Source organism: Tenrec ecaudatus, chromosome 4 (genome assembly GCF_050624435.1).
Source record: "Tenrec ecaudatus isolate mTenEca1 chromosome 4, mTenEca1.hap1, whole genome shotgun sequence".
Taxonomy (NCBI): domain Eukaryota; kingdom Metazoa; phylum Chordata; class Mammalia; order Afrosoricida; family Tenrecidae; genus Tenrec; species Tenrec ecaudatus.
Genome location: NC_134533.1, coordinates 199,140,120 through 199,161,838, shown reverse-complemented (window position 1 = coordinate 199,161,838; position 21,719 = coordinate 199,140,120). Strand labels below are relative to the sequence as shown.

At 49.3% G+C, this 21,719-nt stretch overlaps 1 protein-coding gene and 1 non-coding gene across 2 annotated transcripts in view; one reads left to right on the top strand and one right to left on the bottom strand.

Moving 5' to 3' along the window:
* SACM1L (SAC1 like phosphatidylinositide phosphatase) overlaps positions 1-21,719 on the bottom strand; it is a 43,747-nt gene that overhangs the window by 5,064 nt on the left and 16,964 nt on the right. Inside the window, exons 4-16 of the mRNA XM_075547230.1 lie at positions 20,937-21,064; positions 18,193-18,342; positions 16,543-16,602; positions 15,768-15,801; positions 12,690-12,791; positions 10,316-10,401; positions 9,645-9,731; positions 9,096-9,164; positions 8,909-8,988; positions 5,224-5,322; positions 2,259-2,397; positions 486-555; positions 312-384 (exon numbers count right to left, since the gene is read on the bottom strand). Coding sequence (XP_075403345.1) covers positions 312-384; positions 486-555; positions 2,259-2,397; positions 5,224-5,322; positions 8,909-8,988; positions 9,096-9,164; positions 9,645-9,731; positions 10,316-10,401; positions 12,690-12,791; positions 15,768-15,801; positions 16,543-16,602; positions 18,193-18,342; positions 20,937-21,064 — 1,177 coding nt within the window. The remainder of the gene's footprint in view (positions 1-311; positions 385-485; positions 556-2,258; positions 2,398-5,223; positions 5,323-8,908; positions 8,989-9,095; positions 9,165-9,644; positions 9,732-10,315; positions 10,402-12,689; positions 12,792-15,767; positions 15,802-16,542; positions 16,603-18,192; positions 18,343-20,936; positions 21,065-21,719) is intronic.
* On the top strand, positions 3,586-3,716 carry LOC142447600 (small nucleolar RNA SNORA70). Its single transcript, XR_012784271.1, has one exon. It is a non-coding gene; the product is annotated as a small nucleolar RNA SNORA70 (small nucleolar RNA).

Here is a 21,719-nt window from a genome sequence, read left to right as displayed (position 1 = left end):
GCCTCCCTCGAGACAGCTCATTGTGCTCATAGGAAAGCCACGGACAGATAAAGGCCCATCTGCTTTGACAACCAGCTCCGAATGCCTTGCTCCTCGCCCCCACCCACTAGTGTAGTACTGAGACCAGCATCCCCATCACCACCCTAGGCCTGCTGGTCAGAATCCAGTGACGAGGCCAGTTCTCAACCCTCACTGTGCACCAGACCTGCTGCCGCCTGGGCCCGGTGCTCCTCAGCATGTCTGACAGGGAGTCTAAGCTGCACCTGGCCGGGGAGCGCGGAGCAGAATGAGATTCTAAAAGCGGGGCTTGCCTGGTAAAGTCCGTCTTCAAGGCCCCTGTTCCTGCATACTGTTTGGCACAAGCGTTTGCATTGTCAGCCCAAGCTGGAAGAAAAAGGGCCAATCATGACTAAAGGAACAATCAGAGTCTTAAATGTGAAATGTTTCAAAACTTAAGTGCCTTTAGCTCTAACTCAATTACTTACCATTTTTGTAAATCTTCTCAAATTCATCTTGTTCTTCAATCTTCTGTCCCACATGCAGAACTCCGAGTCTCTGGAACAGGAAGCACATCTCATTCTGTGCAAGGGGTTTCTGCAGCGTCCACCAAGCGCAGGCACCTGGGCCGGCTTGTAAGCTTGGGATGCGCTCCTTGCTCAGAGCACCCTCTCCTGCCCAGGGCAGGTACCAAGCCCCTCGGGGGTGGGGGTCCTGGCCCCCATCCCCCAGCAGGACCATGTGCAGGACTTGACCCTACTACATCCTGCCCTCCTCTTGCCTCCACACTCACCAGCGCTGGAGTCCTCCCACTGGGTCAGCTCATCCGAGCCCTGAGCATGGCCCTGGGTGCTGTGCACCTCCCTCCCCATGGAGGCATGGACACATAGCCCTTGCCTCTGATCCCAGGGGAGTGGAGGGGCCCCTGAGGCTCTTCTAAGGGCACCTCTCCAGGGTCACCAGGCCCAGATCAGGAGCCCCCCGGGTCCTTCGTCTCAGACCCTTAGAACTACATCTTCACTGTTGAGGACAGACAGCATCTCAGTTTCTCAGAATGGCTCCTCGACAGAGCACGGGGGCCGCCGCTAGCCTGCCCTCGATGGAGAGAGGACAACTGTGGGGTCTTCACCCTGGCTGGCACCGGGCACACTGCCACCAGGAGGTGCCTGCCCATAAACCCTCTGAAGGGAGGCTGGTTAGCTTTTACAACACTGCCTCTAACATGCAGAACAATTAAACACAGATCCTAAAACCTACCTACATCAGTTCCCATGAATTGGCCTTAGAATCAAACCACTGCCAACACAGTTTCTACTGAAACACGTGAAGTATACCAAACAGATCACCAGGGGCCTAGTTAGTATAACACCCTACCCGGAGACCAGGCACACAGGGTGCCCCTCCCGTGGTGTCAGAGCGGTGCGTTCCGAAGGAGCAGTTCACCTCCCGCTCCCGGAGGTCATGACGCCACAAGCGCACCAAGCTCTCGGAGGCTCACCAAGCCCGTGGCAGGAAGCCATTTGGGATGCACGAGTGTGGCAGTGTGGTCTGGAAACAGGCTCCCATTTTCCACTCCAATAAAAACCCAACCATCTCTGTGCCCATGTGTCTCCACAGCACCGTGTGCGTGGGAAGCCCAGCTGGGACAGGGAGGGACATCCTCTGCCAGGTCCTCAAAGACGCAGACCACCTGGGAATGGGCCCTGACCAAAGACAAAAGCAGCCCCTGCTGGCAAGAGCTGGACAGGTCAGCACTCACTCATGCACTGCTGGGGAGGATGTGATTAGTAGCCTACTGGAGAGGAATGGGTCTTCTTCTGTAACATGTAGTTCCACTTCTGGGGAGTAGCCCAAGGGAAACTATTCAACTTAACAACATCACACACTGACACTCTCTACAGCAGTGGTTCTCAACCTGTGGGTGATGACCCCTTTGGGGGTTGAACGATCCTTTCACAGGGGTCACCCGATTCATCACAGTAGCAAAATTACATTACAAAGTAGCAACGAAAATAATGTTATGGTTGGGGGTCACCACAACGTGAGGAACTGTGTGAAAGGGTCACAGCACGAGGAAGGTTGAGAACCACTGGTGTAGCGTATTCCACGAGAGGAAGCGGGGGAACCAAAACTGTCTGCACACTGAGCAAGGCTGAGGGCACCCCATGGAGCAGCGGGCACGCTCTGTAACTGGATGGAGGACGACGACCTTGCTTTCATCCTGTTCCCCAAGGTCTTCCCAAGAAGAAAAGAAATGGCACCTGAAGCTGGGCTTGCAGCGCGCGGCGAGCTAACAGGCTCTGGATCACATTGGTCCTATCTAGGCAGTCCATGCAATTGCTGCGGAACACACCTTCCTGGTTTGTCACCACCTTGCCGGCAGGGTCCACTAGAAAATAACTAAAACACATTTGTATAAACACTCTCATTCCAACGCCAGTCAACCCCAACTACGGCCAAGCCTCACAGAACTGGACGCCATTGCCAGTGACATGAGTAGCACCTGCGAACTGAAAGGTCAGGCAGGAATGTGCAGCCCAGGTGTCCTTCATAATGAAGGCTAGTGGCCCTCTCACACGAGGGTCACTGCACAGGGGACGAAGAGGAGGAGTCAGGAGGGCTGGGGATTCTCCCTGCCAGGTTTCCCTTCAGCATCATTAATCCAAGGGCGAGTCTACACACTGGGGGCTCAGCGCTTGCTGTCCTATCTGGACTCTCTACATAGAATCCCCGGATTGCTTGTTAAAAATGGGTCTCTGAATCAGAATCTGAGTCGCCTCAATATTATGCACTGAACACATTCTCCAGACCTTTTAAAAACTACGAGCAGTACAGAACCTACCCAGCAAAGGAGGGGGAGCAGGGAACCTCGGCTCTCCTTCCTTCCTCCCGGGCCCATGAGAACGCTCCACCAGGGCCCACCGTGGTTCCCCGAGTCTGTGTAGCCTTCACTTGGAACAAGTCCCTCCGAGGACGCTGAATGTGAAACGTGCTGGCACAGGGCAGGCGCCTGAGCTCTGGGGGCATGTGCCGCTCGTGGGCCGTGCTCCTAGGGCTCTCGACTCGCTGCCTGTCTAGTTTCACATAATGGACTCTGAGCACCTCCAGGAAGCCAGCCCAGGTGTGGAGGAGGCAATGCACATCATGTGCGCCACGGAGTGAATGTCAGGAAAGGGCAGGTTTACCGAGCCTCCAGAAGGGGGAGTGGGGAGCACAATAGACTGACCGCGGCTAAAGAACAAATGAGCTAATAGAGAGCGGGGCCCAGAGGACATTTAGACTAAGCTCTGCGCTCAGGTGGTGGCGCTGCACTGGCCGCTCCAGCTCCACACGGAGTCTCTGAGGCTGGATGCTCTCCATAGCTTCAAGTAACTCGCCCCAGGGCCACGTGGGGATGAAGATCTCACACTGGGCTCTCACACACCAAAGCTCAGACACTTCCCACTGCCCCAAAGCTCTCAGGAAGCAAGTCCCAAAGGGCCATCCTAACGCCACCAGTGAAGGCCTGGGTGCCCTCGTGGAGGACAGTGCGTAGCAACGGATACTTCCGGGTGTCAATTCTCCCTTCTTTCTTAAAATTGTGTGTGTCTGCAGCCCATGAAAGCAGCCATCCTCCTTGTGGGGTCGGGGTGTGTAATGCCTGCCAACAGCAGCCCCCTCGGTAGTGTCTGCAGCCTGTGGGTATGTAGAGGCTGCTTCAGGGGACCTTGGAGACAACCTATTGCTGTTTTCAATGCCTCTAGCCTGTCTCATTTCTGCTCTCCTAAACTAGGCTCCAGACTGGGATGGGAGGTGCTTTTGGGAGAACCTAAGGCACAGTGGCTAGAGTCCACATTGGCCAGGCCGTCATGTCCATCCCCACCACGCTTTACAACAAGGAGCCTGTGATTGAGGCCCTACGCAGGGCCAAGTTTAAGTTGCCTGGGCACTGGAAGGTCCACATCTCCAAGTGGGGCTTTACCAAGTTTAATGTGGATGAGTTTGAGGACATGGTGGCTGAGAAGCCTTATCCTGGACGGCAATGGGGTCAAATACACCCCAACCAGGGTCTCTTGGACAAGTGGTGGACCCTGCGTTCATGAAGGTCTTGGTAGCTCTGTGCCCTGCCCCACCTGTGCCCACCAAATAAAAATCAAACTTCCTGAAAAAGATGTCTTAATTGTGTGTGTGGTAACCCGTGAGTGCATGATCACAATGCGCCAGACCCAGCAACGGCTTTCTCTAAGAATCCAACGTAACAGAAGGCACAGGCTCCCAAACTTTTTTGGCCCTTTTTAAAAAAACAAAACCCCAGCATCCACTGGGTAATTAAAATCATTTCTACTTACAACCCATAATCCTGGTGAAGTGAAGGTATGGGTATCTGCAGTCCCAGACCACTCCAGTGCCCCCAGGGGAGAGGAGAGCCCATTCTGGGAAGCACCAACAGAGGTCATTCTCTCCCCTCCCCAGCCGTGCTCACGAGAACACTTTGTAGGATAAACAGAAGCTGATTTACGTAAAGGTAGCTGGCAACGTGAGGTATACAAAACTACACTGGAACCCTGGGTAAATGTCCTTAGAGAAGATTTCTTGGATGCTTGTGTCATAGAGAAAGAAGGTCCATGTTGTGGGCCAAGGATCAGAACCAGCACACGGAGGCAGAGAAATACGATGGGAGGGTTAAAGGAGTGCCTCTCTGCCTTTAAACCAGTCGAGACCGACAGACACACGACAAAGTGGGACCCACGCCTCCTGACAGCAAACAGTGTGGTCGCCAACATGGGTGAGAAATACCCCAAAGACCATCAGACCCTTTGATGTGCTGTTGAGGCAAAAGCTCCATGCCCACTCTCTTTCCTGGGAGGAAAGAAAAGGCAGGGAGAGCAGACGCCTCACTGAGACCGTGCGCGGCGGAGTGGGGCGATGGGACAGGGGAACGCCGTGCCACACCTGCATCCCAGAGACCACCAAAGCGAATGGAAAATGCCGTGAGGGAACACAGAACGGCAGGGAACGGTTTCAATTAGGTGAGTATTTATAAATACATGAAAGGCAGTTCTAATATTTTAAAACCAGTAAAACGGTCTCATCTTCTTCCCCCACCCCGACAAAAAAGAATAGTCAAGCCCTTATTAAGCCAAGGAGCAGCATTTACGAGTCTGCTAGATCATGCATCATCAATGACTGACGTAACAGCCTCCTCATACCTGTCCCCCCCCACCTCAAGGGGAAAATATCACTTACCTTAATTCATCTTGCATTTCTGCTACCTTATCCAATAAAATGCTTAGTCGATCCCATCTCATATTTTTACATTCCTTATGGAAGTCAAAGGCAATGTATCTATCAAAAAGAAATAATAAATTCAGAACCTCACCTAAGAGGCTCCTCTCTGTCAGTAGCACCTCCATATACCAGTCTCCCCTTACAGCAGTGTGTGGATGTCTTAGGGACACGCGCGCGTGCGTGCACACACACACACATACCCAAACACACACCTACCTCCTCAACTTCATACCTATGGGTGACAGAAATACACAGACACACACACACACCATGTTTATAGAAGCACATATACAAATACCTATCTTCATATGTTCTTCTAGGGTCCCTCAAGCAGGAAGAGGGGTGAAATTGAGCAAAATGCTAGAGAAGTGCATTTGGGTACAGTAATCAGATACACACTGCAGAGAGCCATAGTGATCAAAGAATTCAACTGCTAACCAAAAGGCCAGCACTTCGAATCCACTAGCCATTGCGTGGGAGAGAGACATGGCCATGGCTTCTGTCAAGATTTACAGCCTTGGAACTCTGAAGGGGCAATTCTACTCTGCACGACAGGGTCATGGAGTTGCTTTCAGCAGTCAGGTGGATACAGAGGCACCACTAACTGAGGAGCACAGATACATTTTCTACCACACGAGTGCTGTCAATTGCAGCTCAAAATGATCCGTTTCTGAGGCTGTCAATCTTCAGAAGCAGACTGCCACATCTTCGTCCTGTGGTATGACTGGTAGATTTGAATTGCTGACCTTTTGGCTACCAGGTGGACACCCTGAAGATACATTGGGCTCCTCTTATTTTCTACCAACTTTGTGAAAAAATAGGGTTCCTTTCTGTTTTGTTGAGATCCATTCCAATGGTCCTGCAATTCTGTCAAGGAGGCTTAGTTTGCACGTCTATCCGGTAAGGAGGGGTGATGGGGAGCTATTGGCTGTCTGAGCAAAGAATTCACGTCCTTTCTCAGTCTCTAGGAGCCCTGGTGGCAGAGGGATGACACACGGGGCTGTTAACAAGGTCAGCAGTTCCAAATCACACGCCGCTCCGTGGGCGAACAATGAGACTGCACTCCCACAAAGGGTTAGTCTCACAGTCCCAGGGGGACAGTCCTAGTCTGTCCTATAGGGTTACTGTGAGTTGGAACTGACTCAATTTCAGTGAGTTTTTCTGGGTTTCACCAGTATCTCAACACCACACATGTGACAGAGATAATTCCACGTTACTTTGCAATAAGTTGCCTAAAGTTATCTAGCGTGGAAGACCCAGGTTCAATTCTAGCCCCATGTACTTCCCAGGAGTGTGCCTGCCACTCCTGGTCAGGAAAAGCTTGTGTGCTGCTTGCTGCCTAGGTTTCAGTAGAGCTTCCAGACGAATGGGGACTAGGGAGATGGGTCTGGCAGTCAGCTCCGAACACAAACCAGGGGGCCTCTATGGGCTCACAAGGGTCTGATCTGCAGCCAACCCTGGGGATGAGATGGCGCTGGGCCAGGCAGTACTGCTCCAAGTGCATGGGATCGCCACGCATCAAGGGCAGACACAACGGCAGCTAACAACCAACATTTCTAAAGCGAGGTCACTCTTGGCAGTCAAAGTGTCCTAGCGAAAGGTAAATAAAGCAGCCCCAAGGGGTGTGGGAGGGGGCAGCCAGACAGAGAGAGAGAGGGGGGCCAGAATGTCCAGGGAAGAAGGGCGAGTGCAGAGAGAACTTCCCACACGGTCTACTTCTGCCCAACTTCCTGCTTGGGGATGAAGACAAGTCCTAAGACAGGCAGGAGGGCTGCCACACTCTTATCTGCAGGGTGAAGGTCGAGGTGGGCTGCCTCTTCTCTGGGACACTCTTGGCTCCCACAGTGAGGGGCGTCAATTAGTGGGTGGGCTTCTGATAGCTGCTCCATCCACTTCCAGGGTTCCCTCAGGGAGGCGAGCAAATGGAAGGCTGACCAGGGAGGAAGCACTGGGGGGGAGGGGGGGTGCACTCTTAAAGTTAACTCTGATAATGGACAAGTGCGGCTGCTAAGCCTAGACCACGCTGCCTGGGGATGACAGCGCAAGACCCTCGTACAGAATTTATGACGCTCATGAGCATCCAATGAACTGCATTCGGATTCTTAACTTGTGTCCTAGCTCTAACATGTTTATCTTCTGGGAATGAGCTTCATAGTTATAGATTGATACAGACGATTTAAAATATTTCATGTCTGAACCCACAAGTCAAGCACTTCCGTGCTCTTTCACAGATCTAGGAAAAAGGTCTCTTGAGACGCATCAGCTTGTGTATCTTACTTTTCCACCCAATTTCCAAAAGACCAACTGCATTACTAAGGCTCCCCACCACCGCTTCTCAGAAGGACAGCCATGGAACGTTCCTCTTGTGGCCACTCACCAATCCAGCCACCTCATTACCTCCCTACAGTGACCACGGGTCAATAGGATTATACAGACACAGGCTGCCGTCAATCTATCTACCACTGGAATGCCGGAACACAGAGGCCCCAAGTGGGTGCCCCTGTCTGATGGACACAGGAGTGACGACAGCTTTGGAGGGCTCACTCTGTAGCAGTAGGTGCCCTTTCAGTTCTCAAGCATATCACCTTAGGACTCTCATGATTTGTGCCCTGAGCCCCAGAGTTAGCTACTCTCAGAAACCCCAAGTTCCCTGAGTCAGGGCTCAGGCAAGGCAAACCTACAGAGACCCTCTGGGACACAGGGTCTTACCCTGGGCTATCCACCAGGGACCAACAGTTGAACTTCCCAGTACACAGATGCTGGGCTCCAAGTCCCAAAATCTTTATTTTCCAGACTGAGGTATATTCCAAGTTCCTCACGGGATTCTGAGTGTCTCTCACTAGGAATTCCTTCTCGGACTCAGCCAACGTGTGCTGGGGGGGATCCACTGGGACGAGGTAAAAGTGCGTATGGAGTCAGCGTCTGCTGAAGTTGCTAGAGGTTTTTGAGGTGGAAGCAAAAGACTTAAAATTCTTCCCTAAAGTCTTCTTACATTACTCTATTTGGGGGTAAGTTTGGAATTCTCCATGGGTTAAAACACTGCTCCCCCAAAGAGCCTAGTGCCATTTCCTGAGCAGGACCCCTTCCTACCACAGTCCACGCCCTCACCTCCCGGCCCCGCTTCCTGACACAGAGTTCCCCACGAGCTAGCTCACTGCTGCCTCGGACCACAGGGAACTGCAGAGCTTTCGGGTTCCCCACGTCTGATCGACTCCCCTGAGTTTGCTTGCTGACTGCGCACACGAGGGCCAGAGCCACAGCTCCCGAGGCCGCAGTGCAGCAACCCCCACAGCCGTTGGGGCCACAGGGCCAGGACAGCCACCAGGAGTGGAACTCTGGGATCTGACTGTCACCATGTCACAGAGCTCTGGTGGGGGATTGTGATCAGGGACTCGACTTTTTTTTTTTAACTAAACTTGAGGGACAAAAACGAATGTTAAGAAGCTATTTTACTACAGAATCATGTCAGAGAAGACTTCAAGTCACCCAAAGCATGCCTTGATCTAGTACAGAAAGAGAAAGGGAGCCAAACTAGACCGACAGTGTCTAGTAAGGGTATGTCCCCATCAACATCTGTCTGAATGCACATCCCTGTGTGTGCAGGGAAAGGCCCAGGAGCCACAGGTAGTTCTGAGGGCAGTACCTGATCATCCCGCTTCCCAAGGAAGACACCATGGATGCGAACGCCTGCTCCAGGGGCTTCTCAGAGCCCTTCTGGTTCACCTGCAAAGGAAATGCACAACACCCCAGTTTGTCCCCGGGATTATTTAGAAGATTTAAAAGGGGGTTCGGATAGAGTTGCGCTTTTAAGAAACGTGTGAGAAACATACCAGATTGAGGATAACTTGCTTTCCATAAATAATTACTTGGGAATCAAAATGCCTTTGGAAACCATCCATCTAGGGAAGGGAAGGAAAAGGTATATACTTTATTGGATTATATGATAGGAATATTTACAAGACATTTGAAAAGACCTCCTTTAATGCCCTAACTCTATATTCAAGGAATGAGGTTAAGATGGGGACCGTGCCTCCTAAATACTTCACAGTCCGACGTAATTGTACAATTAGCCATTCTACCCTGAGCAGCACGACGACGAGGTCTTCACTGTGAGCACAGTCCTGACTAGCACATGCCGCAGGCTCACAGAGCGTAACGCCGCACAGCTTACTGCGCTCTCTAAAGCCTAACGTGCCAGCCGGGCTGCCAGTGAGTCTGTTCTCCACAGCAGAGCGGGGGCTTCTGGGGCAGAGGTTCTCTGGGGGTCAGAGCCCGGGAGGAGGGCCTCACTGAATTCGGACTCTGGGGAAACAAGTGTGGGTTCCACATGAAAACCGTAACCCACGAATCCAGGGGAAAGCAGCATGGAAGAGACTCACATGATTTGCGACTTTGTTGATCTGTGGCAATGGTTTGTACTTGAGGTTGGGCCTCTGGGACCAGAAAACAGGAATGGATCCTCGTGTCTAAAAGAGAGAAACATGAAGTGAAAAACACACATCCTTGTTTTTCTCAGCTTACTGTCAGAGCACCCATATGTTCAGGGATTTTGCAAAGCAAAGAAACAAAAACAAAAAAATCACACAATTTATAGCAATTCCAGGAAAAGTCCCAGGTGTAGTGCTCCCACAGGTTGGTATTTTGTGGGAGTACATTTGGAAAGGATGCCCCTCTCTGACTTTGTGAGTATACTGCTTGAGCAGTGGACAGTGTTCCCCTAAATTCTAACATAAATGATGAGCAAAGCTATCGTGGTTGGCATTGTGAGAAACGGAGACTCAGCAGCACACGGCCATGCCGAGCTACTCCTGCTCTGGAGCAGCCAATGATCAGAACTTGAAAGGATCAACTCCCGCCGGTGCTACCTCACAGGCAAGCGAGCAGCCTGTCCCTCCTGCATCGCCCTGAATACATCTCAGGTGATGCAGGCAGAGTCCCACCCTCGCTTTGAGGGACTTCATTCCGAGCAGAAAGGACTGTCAACAGGAGGGAAAGCTATGACGCAGGTAAAAAAGGCCCACTGCTGGCTGCCCGGGACACAGTAACTTGCCTGCACAAAGGAGGCTTTGCTTCCGTTGTAGTGCACTATTTGTTCTGTCTCTACAAAGTTCGCTGCATGCCCTTCCGAATCAATCCCTGAATTCAACAAGGAAAAAAGTTAGCCATCTTTATTATACAGGCAATACATCAGAAGCTCACTCCTTCATGACACTTGGAGACAATCCAACTCAAATCTCATCCAGCGGCCCTCTAGGGCAGGGTAGAACTGCCCCCGTGGGTTTCTGAGACTGGAACTCTATCCGGCAGTAGAAAGTCCCATGTTTCTCCTGGGGGAGTGGCTGGTGGTTTCGAATGGCTGACCTCATGATTGCGGCCGATGCAACCACTACACCACTAGGACTCCTCAAGAGAGACTCAAGAATAAGGCAGCTCAAACGAGCAGAAAAGGACTCATAAATTTCAAACAAACGCACAATGCATGATCACAAAGCCAACAGAAGCACATGTGTTTACGCAGATTGAAGGGAGTGTTAGAGACTAATTGCTAAAGTTGGCAGCTACTTAATACATCAGTTGTTTATTCAGATACAATTCCCCGAAAGCAGTGTCTTTCACTTGAAAAATCTTTAAAAGAAGAAGACATTCTCAAGGATGAGAGAATGTCCACAGGTCTCAGTTTGAAAAACAGTACTTGGAAAGCTAACACCTTCTTAGTTATCATGTTGAGTAATAACACATCCAATGCAAATGCGGGCCATTATGTAAACAGCATGCCGTGGTCACTAAAATATATCACACCTAGAAGGTCTGAAACTTCCAAAGCCACATGAAGCCTGGGAGGAAAGCACCGCTCTCAAGTGCTTGCAATCGCAGCCCTGGCCAGTCCTGCAGGATGTGCAGCAGCCTCACTAGGACTTTGTCCACGTGACTCATTTCTACTAAGGAAGAGCTTGCTTGGTAAGCAGAAGCCAAGTTCAAGCTGATCCCTGACCCAAATTACCAGGAAGGAACTAGTAGCTCTAAGTTTCCCAAATAGTTAACCTCCTTTCTGATGCGTTTCTTAAGCCTAACAATGAGGTGTCCGTGTGGCACTGGGAGTCCAGTGTCTGCTGAGGAGGCGCCAGGAGTGACCGAGATAGCTGTGTCACACCAACCGTAGAAGGGTTTCTCAGTGCTCCCCGAGATGACCCGTCAGAAGCACAGACTATGCGTGTTTCTCACTAAGGACGAGGGTAGTTAATGAAGAGAGATCTGTGCAAAGGGTCCTAAGGCAGATTGTGAAGTTAAAGGACAATGGAAACACTAGGTTGGAGAAACACTGGGCTGACAACCACTGTGTACAACAGAAGAGGAGAGAGCGCACCTGCGCCAGTACAAAAATCAGCTGGCAGGATAAACGGACAACCACCTAGCTGCTGAGAACTCAAGGTATGGGGTAAAATATGAGATTTTAAAAACTCAAGTCTTTTCAACTTTTTGATGTTTGAACAATGTGAATGTTACCCTTTCAAAACATCAAATTACAAAATGTTTCCATCCAAGAAAATCCAGGTCCCAGGGAGTTGCTAACTCTTAATTCTGGTTCTCTGTCTTTGGCCAAGTTCAGCAGTGCCTTTCACCCACAGCTCTGTCATCTCTGTGAGGGGTTAACCGTATAGCCCCACAACCGCCCAGCTCAAAGCCAGGGGCTATGTCAGAGCATATCAGGTCTTATTCTGATAGCTTCTGGCAAAAGGTTAAAACAGAGTTGGAAAAACTTTTTTTCTTGGGAAATTAATAAACATTTTTAAAGTTTGGTTTGAACAAATTAGCATCTTGGTAGTAAAAGCCTACAGAAAAAATGTTCAAAATGTAAATGTCGAGTTGCAGGTCTACTTAGCGCATACAAGAACCCGAGGAAGAACTTCCCGATATTGAGTTGGGATTACTGCAAATGACATTAAATTAGCTGTGCTTCAGGCCCCCAGCAAACAATGGTGAACAGGCCCTCTCTCAGCAAGCAGGAGCAGCCCAGTGTCACCCGTCACTTACAATGCCATTACAGTGGCTGGAGTCAAGCCCAAGGGGGTGGGGGGGGACACCAGAATCCACTGTCGTCAAGTTGATTCTGACTCATGGCTGCAAGCCTTAGAGACAGAGTACAACTGCCCATGGCGTTTCCAAGGCTGTCAGTCATTAGGGAAGCCGGCTGCCCCATCTTTCTCCCTGGAGCGGCTGGTGGGTGTGAAATGTGACCTTTAGTTAGCAACAAAGAGCATTAACCACTGTGCCCACAAAGTTCTTCTCAAAGTTTCTCCTAATTGTTACAAAGAAACATGAGGTAGATGGGCTATCAAATGTTAACAAATGTCCCCGAAAAACATAAGGTTAATGAGCGATAGATCGGACCCAGTATTGAATCATGCTGAGAAAGTTCGCCTTACCTCTTACATAATAGCGTACGCCAGCTCTGAAACAACTCCTTCTTGAGATGAGAATCCAATCAAAGTACTTGCCATTAATCGAACATGAGTGCATAGAGATAACTTCACTACATTAAGAAAAACGTAACATATGTACAAATCCTATTATTTCCATATTCAGTATAATTCTTTTCAATATAATTTTTTTAACCCAGTGAGAATGACTCCATTTTTGAGAAAGAATGAAAATGTGCAAATCTTTCTGGTTCTTCATGACCACCAGCCCTCCCCACCCCCCAATAAGCCACCAAACCCACTGCCATCCAGGAGATTCCGACTCACAGCAAACCACACGTGGAGGCCAAGACTGCGCCTCTTTTTAGGAGCAGCCTGATCCTTTTCAAGTAGGACAGGGAAACGACGTTTTTTAAAAGGACTATCTCACCAAAAGAGTTTCTTAATGTAAAGCCTATGGCGTTTCTCCTAAGGCTGGTGACAGTGCACACTGTCCGGTGATCCCTGCCCCTCAGTCCCATGGAGGACTGTGGAACCTGAAAGGCTGAACTCTCCATTTTGTTCCAGAGAAAAGGTTTGAGAAGCCTGTGGTGTTGGCACCCCTCAGACATCACCAGAGGTTTTCATTGTTGAATACAACACTCACAGCACATCATGAAGGTGCGCAGTTAGAGGACTAAGACGTACAAAACCACCTGCATCGCCAACACCTTGGAAGCGCCCTTCAGAGTAACCAGGCTCCACTGGGGCCACCATTTTCCTGCTTGGCTTTCCTGTTTGCCATCATACGATTGGGTTTTCCATTCAAATAGGTTTCCACCCTTGTATTCCTCTTAACATTAGAGAAACTGCCTTCGAGCACTCTCCTGACTTGTGCGCGGTCAATGTTATGTTCATGTGGTCCACTCGCTGCAAGGGCTCCCTACCATTCTACGAATGTGAACATAACCCACACCAGGCCTGCCTGCCATCGAGTCCCTTCTGACTCCCAGCAACCCCAAAGGGCAGAGGACAGTGCTCCCTGGGTTTCTGAGGCTGTCCGTCTTGGTGGGAGCAGACAGCCCCCTCTTTCTCTTGCAGTGGCTGGTGGATTGGACCTGCTGTTGTGGAGATGAGCGGTCCAACACTTAACCCACTGTGCACCAAGGTTCCTTCTGTATGCATCAACTACAGTGCCTGTATCCATTTACGGCCAAAGGCATGTAGCCCCCCCCACCCCGCCCCGTAGCCCTCTTTCTCATGCCCAATGCACACTGGCCAGCAAATCCTGTGTGCGCTACCTTCAGAGCATACCTACCATCTGACTGCTTCTCACCACCATTGCTGCGACCACCCACCCACCGGGCCAATTCAACTCTCACCTGAGTTAGTAGACTCACTCACTGCCATCGAGCCGATTCTGACTCACGGCAACCTTTTAAGACAGGGCAGAGCTGCTCTGGGGGGTTTCTGAGGCTGTAAGTCTTTGTGGGAGTAGAGAGCCTCCTATTTCTCCTGCAGAGCAGCTGATGAGTTTGAACTGCCGGCCTTGCAGCTAGCAGCCCAACTCATAACTCACTACACCTCTAGAGATTATCTCAAGCGCCTCCTAATTGTTCCTGTAACTCTCCTTGCTGGCCCTTGGCCTTTTCTCCGCATTTATCCCAGGGATCAGCCATATCGTGCCAACCCTTTGCTCAAATCCCCTAAGAGCTTCTCATCAAAAAGAAAAGCCCAAGTCCTTATCCTGGCCTACCAGGCCTTGGGCAGTTTTGTCCTAGAGTCTCTTGGTCCTACCGACAGTTACCCTACCTAGCTGTAGCAGAAGGGGATGGGTGGGAGAAGAAAGGCCTAGTGATCTATTTTAAAACTCCATCATTAGATCCTGTGAGGCACAGTTCCCTCTGATACACATGGGGTTTCCGGGAGTCGGAGTCACTCGGTGGGAACTGGGTTTTGCTGTGTGAGTTTAAACGAGGCCCAGCTTCGTCTCTGAACAGAACGCCCACTCCCTTCCCCGGGCCGTGTGCCCCACTCCTGCTCCTGTCACAGGCCATTTAAAGTCACCGCCCCTTCTGTCTGGATGTGAAACACACATGGCCATAGTTCTATGCAAGGAGTTACACCGGGCACAGCAGAGCTGACGGGGTACATTGCTAAAAGCACCCAGAAAAAGCGTCCATGATCTTGGCACTGCTTGTCCGTTCACAATCTCATTTTGAAATAAAACCTAATTGGCCCAATTTTCTTTACACACTCCCTCGGTATGCTACTATAATAAACCATTCAAGCCCACTGTATTTGTAATGCAGGCATTAAAATACACAGTACTTACACTTTATGTCTACTTAAAACACATACAAAGATGCAGATAGGAACCGGAGCACATGATGGAAATCTGGGATTGGCTGAGGGTCTGTAACTGGCACTCCCCCTTCCCATCTCTACTACACAGATGTCTCTTTCCAGGCTTTAACCGCTGTAATACCTGCTTGGAGCTTTCCCTGATGCCCTCTTCCTCTTAAAGCTGCGGCAGACTGTGGTGGCCAAGCTTCTTGGGGAAACCTGTTGGAGCACCCCCACCCCTCGGTTTCTGCGGGGCGGAGCCTGAGTGCAGGCACTTGTCAGCACACGCAAGGCTCCTTCCTCAACCACGGGCTGGCTCGGCTTCCCTATTAGTATCCTGTCCACGGCAAAGACAGGTTCTTCAAACTGCCTTACAAACTGGTGTTTTTAAACCTTACTCATCTGTACCAATGTTTCCTCTACAAGTATTTGCAGTCAGGCGCCCCCTAGTGGTGCCGTGGGCGAAGCCAGCCCGTTGGCAGTTCACACAAAGAGCTGCTGCGTGAGAGAACGATGAGGCTGCTCCTGGAAAGATTCTGTCTCAGAAGGGTCACTGTGAGTCTGAAAGGACTCACAGCAGCGAGTCTGGCTTTGGGTTTTACAAAATTAATTCTTTGTGCTCCAACTGTGAGTCTCCTCTCCACGCTGCTGGTCACCCCACTTCCTGATTCTAGTTTTTTTATGGACCAAGGAAGGCTTTCATTTCAACAGTGAGAGAAGGGCACTACGGCCCTGAAGAGTGGCGCTCTGGAAGGATACAGCCATGCAGCACGGGAAGAGCAAACCGATGAACCTGAAAGGAAGACACCGGGGACTTGGAGCTGTCAGTGCATTTTAAAGACGAGGCAGGAGAGCTCAGCTCCGCGCCCAAAGTATTCACACACACCAGGGAGCTAACACTCCAAACGACAAAGCCAACCTTTAGGTAACTTGTGCTCAATGTAACATCTTTGAAATAATAATAATAATAACCAAAGCGTGATTACAAGTGCTTGGGTTTGTCTCTGTGAGGTTGCAGCTTGTCCTTCGGACCTCCACCCCTCTTCAGGCCGAGGTAACTTCATTCATCCAGGGAGAGGACTTCTCCTTGCTTGCACCCCAAAATGCTTTTCAAAAAAAGCAAGGCAAATGCCAAAGCAAAGAAACAAAAAATGTAATTTGGCAAAGCTACCTAAGTTCAATAGACCGATTCCCTGGCTAGACCTCCGTGCTCCCACCTGTTTGTGTCAGCAGTGGGCAGAGGCCGCCGAGGCTATGCAGGTCTCTCTGCAGGGCTCCGGCTCGGCCTGAGCTTATTTACCCACTCTGTGCCTGGGGCTCACAGAAAGCAGAGCCTTTCCACTTTCTGTCTGTGAGGTCAGATTAAAATCACTAGGCTTCCTGCACCTAGAGTGGTAGAGGGTGCAGGAGGGTGCAGTTTGTGGGTCTTAGATAGAGCCAAAGCAGGAAGGTCTATCCAAAGATCCCCCGGTGACCGGGGAGTCACTTCATCACTGACTAGAGCAATAAGCAGGTGTGGCTTGGCATACATTACCTCTGGCTGAGCAGAAAGTTCTCTGAGAAGATGACCATTCCACACAAACCTCTGGTCTGCCTGAGAGAGAAGTTGTATGTTCATGAATTACAGGCATGCCTCGATCACTTCATTGTGGGGTTGTTTTGTCGGTTTGTTTGTTTGTTCAAACCAATTGACTGGGGGAGCGCTATGCTGAACTTAAGTAGTCTATGGGTCATTTTTTCCAACAGCTTGGGTCTGTGTGTCACACTTTGGTAAGTGTTGCAATATTACTGCCCACTTCAGAGGCTGCAGTAAGTGAGTGTCAACACAGCTTTAACATGCAGCAAGGGGGCGCCTGGTATCTCGGTCTCCTTCCAGTTCACAGCCACAGTCCAGTGCTCTGCCCAAACCTAGGTGTCCTCTTGGGGTCCCGCATTTCTCTGTATGTAGTCAGTCCTCAAGTTCTAAATCTCATCCCAAATCCTCTACTCATCCTCTACATTCCTGACCAGCCCTTGACTCTGGCCTATCTATAGCACAGCTGCCCTGACCGCGATTCCTGACCCCCGTGCTGCCGCCATGCTTCCCGACCTGCAAATACACAGGAACCTCCCCACCTCGTCTCTATTTCCATAACTACAGGGTTCCCCATTCCCTCTATGGGGTCACAAACAACTCAACCTGCCACAGTTTAAAGTCGCGGGGAATGGCTCCTACATTCCGACCACCAGCAGCTGAATGGTGCGGCCCCAGGCCCAGGTGTGTGCGCCCAGCCGATGCCTGGCAGTGGCATCGCGTCAGTCACCACTGCCCTATTTGACTGAGCCCTTTTACGCACCAACGAGGCACAAGTTTAAAAGCAGCGCTGTTTCTATGACGTTGAATGCTCTGAAACAACTCAATAAAAGGCAAGCTGCTTTAAAAACCAAACAAAAAACCCTGCTGGTGAATTTGGAGGAGTGGCCAGTATAGAATCTAGTAAAAGCCTACAGGACCAGACACAGAGTGCCGTTTTACCCATACAAGTCTGGAGAAAGACCCGAAGTGGAGAGCCACACTAATTTACATAGGATGAGACAACCCGAATCAAAGAACCAAGAGCCAATGCCTGTGGCCTACATTTAAAAACCGACTGCTAGATGAAACATGCTGTTCAGATGTGTAACGTACATCTGAATGTTTCATGTACCACTTTGTGATTCCCAATTTCAATAGCCTTCTCTGATCAGCTGACAACTTCCCATTCCCATCCCTGTGTTGCTAATTTTTCTAAGCCACATTCTACTGCTCATGGAACTGTCACGTGCACAACCAGACGCTGTACGCCAAGACGTCACAAGTGAATGCAGTGCTGTGCAGAGGGTGCGTGCCTGGGGCTGCTTCACAGCACACTCACAGTTATGGAGAGACAAGCTCCCAAGGGCTTTCCGCTAATTACCGACCTGTGTGTATGGGATGGGTTTCGACACCAGTGGGGCTCAATCCTAGCGATGTAACGGAAACAGATTCTGGGACCCTAAATGCGGGACTGTGCTATTTGCAATGTATTTGAAACAAAGCCCCCTTAGTGATCCTGATACAAGTAGGGTTGAGAAGAGCCAATGCCATGTTTTATAAACGAAAGAGAGTCATGCCTCGTTAACCCAAAAACTAAAAGGTAAAAGGAAAGAAGCGGAGCAAACTTACCCTTTCCAGAAGGCTCATCTCTTGGAACTCTGGACTCGTGTTGGCCAGCCGTTGCAAAGTGTGGGTCAAATCATACGTGGTTGAAAAGTAAAACCCATCCACATTCAAGACGTGGTTTATCATCGTGAGGAACGTCTTATTATCTTGTAACTGCACAAAAAGGGGGGAGGGAGTCAGTGCAGGGCACACTGGGAAATGACGTGGTCGGCATGAGCCAAGAACGACAACATGCTCCTGTCTGCGTGCTCCCACCAAGTGTCCCTGGCCCAAAGCCTTGGTCGGGTGGGTGGCAGGTGTTCACTGGCATTTCCCAGCGCCTCCAGCAGTGCCCGGTACGAGGATGATGCTCGGCGCTGCTGCAGGGTAGCGGTGCTGACTGAATAGGCAGGGCTGCTCCCCCGTGTGTCCTCACGACAGACCCACCGAAAGACAGGAGCCTGTGTTCACACCACCATCCCTGAGGTTATGGCCGCCTGTCTGCCACTCACTTTCTGGGGACTCTGCCCGGTTAGCGTGACTGTCCCCACACGTCTGAGGGGCCGGGCCCAATAACCACAAAGTACCGTCTTCCTTCTTCAACCTCTCTGGGTCGGGTTGGGTAGGAAGCAAGTGAAGGCTTTCTCTTTAAAACATTAAAAAGGAAAGGAATGTTTATCTTTGCGGCGACATTCCCATCGTCCTTGTCTTAAACTGGCTTTCCCAATGAACACCAGAACTGAGATATGCTTTTAACCCTTGTTTTAAACAATAATTGCTAAAGCTGGGTGCCAATGTTTGGTAACACAATTAACATCTATGAAAAAGTTTTGATTTCTTCTTATGTTTATCTATATACATATAGATACTTTTAATCAAAGGAATGAGCAAAGCATATACAGTAAGCAATAGTTACGTGGTCTGACAAAAAATACACGAGGGCTTTAAAAGGTTTGTGGAAAAATTCCATTACCTTTTAATTCCATTGTTCCACAAAGTTTATGAAGGCCCTTCATATAATAATGAGGAAATAAATTGTCCAAGTAAATACTACTGGATTACTAAATACCGTTTTATTTTCTTTAAAACATAGGTCCTCTAGAGAATGAATATAAATCCTTGGTCTTCCACTGATTATTTAGTTTTGTAAAACTAAAATAGACGGTACATCCTACAATTGTAAATACTTAGTCAAAATAGTTCCATAACTTTTGTTTTAGTTTAATTTTTTTTCTTTTAGGAACAAACACTTTTACAATCTTGGGAGTAAAAAAGTGCCCTAAAAATTTTAAAGCAAATTACACTGCGAAAACAAACTCTCTCAACAGGTGTGATTTCTAAACGTCCTACTGACTCAGAACAGAAGCAGGCACTGCTATCCGCGTCAGTCCTAGAGGACCCTCCGTCAGGACCAAGGGCCAGAGCTGCGTGACAGGGAGCCTTCACGAAGCACGGGGGCAGGGCGGTGAAAACAGCCACACAAGCCACCTCACCCTCACGTGACAAAAATGACAACTGTCCTCTGATCTTTACATTTGTCCAAAACAATGAACAATTCCAACTTTAGAGAAATGTAAGAAAGGCAGAATTACTAAAACACTGGCGGCACTGAGAATGAAAGGTGTGTCTCAGTAAAATGTGCGTCAGGAGCAGGATGAGCAAAACGGAAGGGGTCAACCATCTCCATGCTCGGTGAAGCAGCGCGCCTTTCTACGCTTGGATCCGCTTCCAACATGTTACCCCTTTGCACTTTTCCTGCCACAAATGACCCTGGGAGTTCCCTCCGTGTGAAGCTTCTTGCTGTCGTCGCCTCCTCTGGAACACCTTCCTCCTCCCATCAGCACCAGTGCCCCTTAGTGCTGGCCAGCGCCCCCTCCCTGGGACCACTGGCTGCACGCTGCAAGCCTGTCCGACAGCTCCAGGGGCTGCAGGCCACCCGCAGCTGTTTCCTCTACGCGTTCAATTACGCGCAGGTCACCTGCAGCAAGCACGGTGGCTCTCCCACCCCTGCTGCACTTTCAGCTTTGGTGGACTAATTCCTTGCTTAATACACTGTGGGAACTGCAATTTGAACTGTGTCGTTGGGGAACAGGTGTTACTTAACTAAACCAGTCACTGAATCCCACAAATGTAGGAATCGTGCAAAGCAAGACTACCTGCATATGCACACGGGCATACTTTGGCACACACTGACAGTCATGTGTGGGAAGGGGAGGGGTCCTTTCTCTGGGGACAGAGGGAATGAAATGTGATGCGTGGAGCTTCAAATGCATCGCATTTTTCTTTCTTTTAAAAAAGTATCAATAGCTAAAGTTAAATCTGGGCATTGAGTATATATGCACTTTCTACTTACATTTTTCTTACCATATGAAGTTGCACAATTTAAGAATTGAGGCAGACTTAAAAAAAAAGAACAATGAAAGTATATATATATATATAGCTATATATATATATATATAGCTATATATATATATATATATATATATATATATAGCTAGGAACCAAAGTAAAAACCTAACTGTATTGCTACAAAGAAAACGTGACTAAGAAGTTAAAATTACCCCAAAGTAACATAGTTCAACTATCTTCTTAATGCCAGCGTTTTCTTGCCAGGTAGTAGATGCCTACTTTATGGATTGCTAAATCCAAGAGGATTCAGCCTTAGAAGACGCCCACCCAACACTCTGTGTGCTTGTTCTTCCTGTACCCTAGGTACTGCCCTACTGCCCCTCTGGGTTCTGCGATTCGAAGGCGCTTCCAGTTCTTACCTGAATATCAGTTAAGTGCAACATTGTCTTCTTATAAGAAAGGATGTCAAATTCTGTTGCTTTCCAGAGTGCATGATTGAAAAATTCACCTACTTTGGTCTTTTTGGTAATGACAATAAGATAGTTACCTGGAAAGAGTAAAGTCAAATACACGTAAGTATAAAACAGACAATTCTTGAACCAAAAGTACTACTACGACAGCGACGACTGACTACTCACTGTCACTGAGCCAATTCCGACTCACAGTGACCCTGTGAGACAGGTTGAACTGGTGCTGGGGCATTCTGAGACTCTCTGTAGTAGAAAGCCTCATCTTTCTCACACGGAGTAGCTGATGGTTTTGAACTGCTGACCTTGCCCAATGTGTAACCTATTTCGCTACCAGGGCTCCTTTAAGCCAAAAGTAGTCTCCCTTATTGCTTAACCTTTAGAGCAGTGGTTCTCAGCCTTCCTAATGCCGCGACCCTTTAATACAGTTCCTCATGTTGTGGTGACCCCCCAACCATAACATTATTTTAGCGGCTACTTCATCACTGTAATTTTGTTATAGATATGAATCCGGTGATCCCTATGAAAGGTTGAGAACCGCTGCTTTAGAGGCTACCTGAATGAGCCTGTCCTGTGCTACACAGATAAAAGGCCCATACTACTTGTTTGTTTTGGTAATCTTTTCTTTATGAATAGAAAGACTGACCATTATTCAGAAAATTTTTTATTGGAAGGCCACAGTTGTCCTTAGCAAAATTAAGCAAAAGCTGTTGGTAACGAAAACAGTTATCTTAC